This window comes from Oncorhynchus nerka, linkage group LG19, assembly GCF_034236695.1.
Source record: "Oncorhynchus nerka isolate Pitt River linkage group LG19, Oner_Uvic_2.0, whole genome shotgun sequence".
NCBI lineage: Eukaryota > Metazoa > Chordata > Actinopteri > Salmoniformes > Salmonidae > Oncorhynchus > Oncorhynchus nerka.
In genome coordinates, this window is record NC_088414.1 from 11,734,856 (window position 1) to 11,740,855 (window position 6,000).

Below are 6,000 nucleotides of genomic sequence, written 5' to 3' on the forward strand. Positions count from 1 at the left end.
AATTCACGTACAGACAAATTAGAATATTAAGTATCTAACTTGCATAAAACAGTATACAAAGTTGTATTCTAATTTCATAAATTGTTACAAACTCAGCTTTGCATGAAGATTTGTTAATAATATGACAATCGTACCTTAAATTATTGGGCTTAAATTATCAAATAAAATTGTATTCGTCACATGCTTTTAAACAACAGGTGTAGACCAACGGTGAAATGCTTACTTACAGTCCCTTCCCAACAATGCAGAGAGAAAGAAAGTAGATAAATCGTAGAAAAGTAATAACACAAGTAATAATAAATACACAATGAGTAAGGATAACTTGGCTGTATACACGGGGTACCAGTACCGAGTTGAGGTACGAGGTAATTGAGGTAGATATGTACATATAACTAGGAATAAAGTGACTCTAAAAAAGTTTGTGCAAAAAGGGTCAACGCAGATAGTCCGGGTAGCTATTTGGTTAACTTACTGTAACGATGTATTCCGTAGTACCTACTTTGAATATTAAGTTCCTTCATTTGAATAATATAGCATTTTAATTTCACACATTTTATTTGTATATTCTACATCAGCCCTGGAAATGTTGTAACAATATTACCACCCTATCTTGAGATATTGGACAAAATTGTTGAATTTAAGAATTCAGACAGGTGATTTGGTGCCATTATTAACTAGGGATTAACATGGACCTGTCCACAACCTTTTACAATAATACGATATCTCAGCAATGGTAAATCTCTATCCTCATGAAATGAAGTGTTCTGTGTTCGTGGGGGTCCTTTTTATAACATGGAATACATGGTATAACACTAGAACCAAAGTTTCATTTAGTCCCCTAACACCTTGAGTATGGTATAAAATATCAAATGTATAGAATGCACCTGTTTATTCTCCAAGGGTTAAGTTTGAAGTATTTTGAGGGCACACAACTAATAAACATGAAGCTTTTACTGACAGCAGCCTTGTGGAAAAACACTCGCCTCACCACGCCCAATGGGCGGAGCTTATGGGTTCTGAGGTCTGTTTACTTCCAATTAAACCAACATTTTAAAATTAAAATAAATTATAAAACAAAGTTTCGGTCATTATTTGATTTCTCACTATTCTATTCCTGGTTTTGTTACCCCCCCCCCCAAAAAAACGAAAAGACGAGTCAATGTGGTTCGTCTGCAATTGCGTGACATTGCAGAAACGAAACTCTTTCGCAAGCCTTGCTGGGAAACGGAACCTACACCTATCTGAGAGCTTTTTTTTGTTTTGTTTTTGCACACGCTGTTGAGGACGGGTGTAAGGATCTTAATGCTCGAAATCTTCTCACACTGCCGAAGCTCACAAAAGAAGATGGTTTCGGTGCTGCTTAACGCTCTTGTGCTGATGTAGGTGTTGGGCCTAACTGGGGCAAGATATCGAATAACGCCATCAGGTAGCGCATTCAAACACACACACAGATACTGTGTTAGGTGTGGGTTCTTTGAAGTGTTTAGTGACAAATCACTTATTATAGTGCTACACACATAACATTGGTTGATGGATTTGTTGATTCTCTGCCTCAGGCCCCTCCACCTTAAACCTGTGTGGTCAGATGTTTACAGTGACAAATGGAGGGGAACTCACCATGGTGAGTTCCCCTCCATTTGTCACTGTAAACATCGCTCCCTCACCCTCCCGTTTCCCCTACTCCTCTCCCTCCCCTTCTCCTTCTCCATCCTCCACCTCATATCCCTACACCAGCCCCTCTCCCTCTCCTCTGACTGTGTGTCTGCGTTACATGGCCGAGGAGGGAGAAGAATTGACTTTCTTCAGCCTCACTCAGGGGAACAACTGGAACCTTTTACTGAAAAGGTATAATTGGGGGACGCACCACCTCTCCATCGATTCCTCCCAGGACTTTAGCTCCTATAAGCTGTTCAGGGCTGTCAGAGAGGCACACCCCTGGACCAGCCTGTGTGTTACCTGGGAGAAAAAGACAGGCATGGCCCAGGTGTGGAGAGGCGGGACAGTCAGCGTCAGGAAGAGGGTGTTTGGCCGGGTGAGAGGAGAGAAAGCGGGTTAGGAGAGTAGTGGGGGGGTAGGTGGGGCACCGCTGCTGACCCAGTGCCTCTCAACATGACTTGAGATTGTCAACTTTTGAGAGCTACTGAAACAATCTATTAACTCCTGAGTTTAATGAAGTAATTCAGCATAATGTAGATTAGTGTTTTTCTTTAGTAGATATGATGTATTCTAATTATGCAATACTTTAATTTGTATTTCTTTGTGTGCGTGTGTAGGTGACCAATGGGCCTCCTGTCTTGAAAGTGTTTACGTTTGAGGGGCAGGTAACTGACGTGGAAGTGTGGGACAGAGTCCTCTCCCCAAGCTGGATACTGGCCTACATGTCTGGGTGGCAGTCCTACTGGTCCTACACCCCTGGTAATGTGCTGACCTAGTCCAAGGCCATCTACTCCACCAATGGTGAGGTTCACCTGGAGAGAAACCCCTACAACTCTGACCATCAGCCTATCAGTGGCCACGACCAGCGCCCAGGACCAATTAAAAGGAAGACAAAGAGAAAGTTTGAATGGAGGAAGAGTGAGAATGCAGAGCAGAGACAGAGGGCATGGCTGTAGGGGAGAGTAGTGATTGCCACCAGTGGCGATTTTAACATGTGAATCTTGGTGGGTCAAAAAATAACAAAAGTGGGATGCATGCCAGCAAATCCACAACACTAAACAATACATTAATTGCGCTATAACAGTGACAAACGGTGCCCACAAACGGCCTACATAAGCGGATCAGAGGCAATCCGTAATTTCGACGAAGACAATAGCAAGCTAGGACAGATGTAGTCAATATAACTATTTGTTTAGAACTTTTGAAATGTAGTAGCGACAGAATTCAGAACATGGGCCGTTCTTAGTGTTTTACCTGTACACCAAGTCAGAACCATAGGAAAGATAAAGGAGGCATATAAGCAGACAATGAAAGCTCTTACAATATTCAATGATTACATTTCTCTAAAACAGGTTATAGACTACATGAACACCACCAAGTCAGAACAGTAGGCGAAATTAAGAGGTGTAAATAGACCAAATTATTAGAGTGAGGTACATGGGCTACTAACAGCTTACTACACAACATACACTTAGTATTACTTTCTTAGCTACAGTGTACATATCTCCCTGGTATATTACATCATTTATGCAGCAGCAAATACATTTTTGGACTCACCTTGTTATGCTGTTTTCACGGCGGGTCTTTGTTGGCAAATTTTGTCATCAAAGTCTGTCAATCTCTGGATTTATGGTGCTTTCAAAACAACTGGGAACTTGGAAAAAAAAACAAGGTTGAATCATGAGAACGTCATTGACCTTCGTAGCTCTAGAAAGAGGCTGGATTTACAATTCCGAGTTGGATGACTGTTCAAAAGGTATTTTCCCAGACCGAGCTCCTTTATTCCCGACTTCCCAGTTGTCATGAACTCACTGAAGTCAAGTTTTCGCGGCGCATCGCTCTGTATTTTCTGCTGGCTTGCCCCACCACCACAGAAAGCACTGAGCGAGGCTGAAACACCTGCATTTTGGAAACTGCTATGTGACTTGTATGAATGCCAAAATAACATGAAAAACAGGCAAGCCTGTATATATATTTTTTGGGGCTAAAAATGTGGGGCTCAAAACAGCCCCACCTGCCCTGAATGACAGGTCGCCACTGATTGCCACTAACCCTTACTTTAGATTAGAATATGTACTTATTGATGCGCCTTGGTTGATACTTGTGAATCACTTAATGACTGCATTAAAAAGATAATTAGTCTACAGTATAGGCGACAGGCCTATATATTTCAATAATATTTAAATAGATGTCACGTTCATTCAATTGAGTTCTATTTTGCTAATTGTATGCTACCGTCTGTCATTTTGCCTCTATTTTTCACGGTGTGTATCAACATGTGCGCAATGATGTGCACACATCTTGATTTATTGCATTATAGGGTAAGCATTAGAATAACCCGACTCAATAGTTGCTGCCATAAAAGTGATGATATCTTTTTAGCAGCTGATCCGTCATCAGTATTGTGGAATCATTCTAATGTTAATTAAGGTAAGATTTCAATGGAGAAAGATCATCCAACCTCCCGAGAGCAGCGCTGTCTCTTTCGATCCAATCAGTATCCGCACATGCATCAACGACACACTTAGCGAACGTTCTCTTTGCGTGATGTTTTGGGAAGCGCACGTTACATCTTCGGCTGATGGAGGAGAAATGCATTGTTAAATTTTGACAAATAAAAACGTAGAGTATTAGTTTATTTTCATTTTGATAAGAGAGATGAAAATGTAATGGATTTGGGGGTATTTGTTATGTCATTAGATTTGGGGGTCCCTGCTGATAAAATTTGATTACCACTGTGTTAGAGTGTGTGTGTACCTCCTGTTTAGTGGTGTGAGTACCTGTTGGGCGGGAAAGAGGTGCTCCTTGTCTAATTTGCCAGCTATAGGAGCCAGTTCTCTGTCTGCATAGTCTCTACAGGTCTGTCTCATCATCTGATGCATCTCTGGTAGCTCAGCTAGCGAGGACAGAGATCTACAGCCACACAGGCCAAGGGCTGGGAGAAAGAGATGGCTGGGGGATGGGGAGAGAGAGAGAGACTTCAGTACTGTAGGACCTGCTCATGTCTAGCATGAATTTACAACATCGTGACACTATTGTTAGACAGAGTTATCAGTGTTGCATTACACCTGTGTGAATCCAACTGTCCAGGTCGATTCTGTGTGACACCCAACCAATGATCATAAATGGACCCAACCCACCCACCCACCCACCCACAACTCCCTGCCTCTGGGGTAAGGGTTGAAAAGTGGACATGAAAAATGACCTACCGATGATGAAGTTATTATATAGCAACCTTGATTGAGGCCCTTGCTCTCTTAATCTAAGGATTGACTGATGGATGTAGGCTGTGTGTCTCGCAAACTACAAAGAATAGTCATTTGCTACTGAACAGTCATTCACCTCTGCAAATTCCCTCAGGAATATGTAATGCGATATACTGAACACATACAGGATCTAAATAATGGAGATAATAATCTTCATACCCGGTTAGCTGACCCGCACAGCGGTAAACGAGGTGAAAGGTCATCATCCGTCCACCGCGTCCTTAACGTGTCCCATTGAGAACGCGCCTGCTCGAGTGAAGACTTGAGGTGACACCAGAAAACTAGAAATGTGAATATATTCACTACGGTGCAATACCAATCGTGTGTATTTGCGACATCGATAACCACGTAAGCAGCCAAGCGCAAACAGGGTTTCTGTGAACGATAAGCTATGTCAATGATGCTTACGTTACGACTGCGATCATGAACCCCATTCACGTTGCCTTGGAAGTTATTATTGACCGCCCCTATAAAAATCTGAATTCTAGCAATGCATAACTGGGTTTATTTTAGAGATGGGTTAGAAGCTAACCACACACTCAAATATGCAGCTGGCGGTCGTTACTTCGCATTAGTGTTAGCACAGATAGACCAATGAGCTTATCACCCCGACAAAATGACTGTCCCAAGTCTATTTTATTGTCGAAGGGTCAACACACCAATAGAGCAAGTACAAAAACCCCGTTGTAAATTTGAGAGACAAATGAGCACGTCAATAGTTTGTGCATTGATTGTAATACGGACCTTTTCTAGCTTTGAAAAGTGCTGCCATGTTGACTGCTCAGTCTGCTGCTTGTGCAATCATACAGAGACGGAAGAGGACGCGAGACATCCCACTCCCTATTTTTTGTTCTGGTTCATATACAGTCAATGAACTAAGCAGACCAGACCCATATAGAATTCAGACAAGTATAACATGTTTGGTGATACAATCGAGCGCATCGCAACAATTTCCCTATGAAATGAAGCGGCGCTGTAAACAAGCAAAACACAGCAGCAAATGTAAAAGTTTTTATTGATTAGCATGATGTGCATCCAAGCCTGTACCGTTGTGCTTTCAACAAATTGCAGATCTGCT

The 6,000-nt window shown here is 42.0% G+C and overlaps 2 protein-coding genes across 8 annotated transcripts in view; one reads left to right on the top strand and one right to left on the bottom strand.

Annotated features, from left to right (window-relative positions):
- Positions 1-5,757, bottom strand: part of LOC115101047 (putative golgin subfamily A member 6-like protein 3) — a 44,521-nt gene extending 38,764 nt beyond the window's left edge. For 2 of the 7 annotated variants that reach the window (XR_010459898.1, XM_065004722.1), the window contains exons 1-2: positions 5,082-5,660; positions 3,214-4,591 (exon numbers count right to left, since the gene is read on the bottom strand). The gene's annotated coding sequence lies outside the window, so the exon portion shown is untranslated. The other 5 variants (XR_010459894.1, XR_010459896.1, XR_010459897.1 and 2 more) reach the window with 5 other exon arrangements.
- Positions 1,640-3,219, top strand: LOC135562387 (jeltraxin-like). Its single transcript, XM_065004721.1, has 2 exons — positions 1,640-2,032; positions 2,274-3,219. The coding sequence occupies exons 1-2, from the start codon at positions 1,772-1,774 to the stop codon at positions 2,430-2,432; spliced, it is 420 nt and encodes a 139-aa protein (XP_064860793.1). The 5' UTR covers positions 1,640-1,771; the 3' UTR covers positions 2,433-3,219.
- Positions 5,758-6,000: the final 243 nt, after the last annotated feature.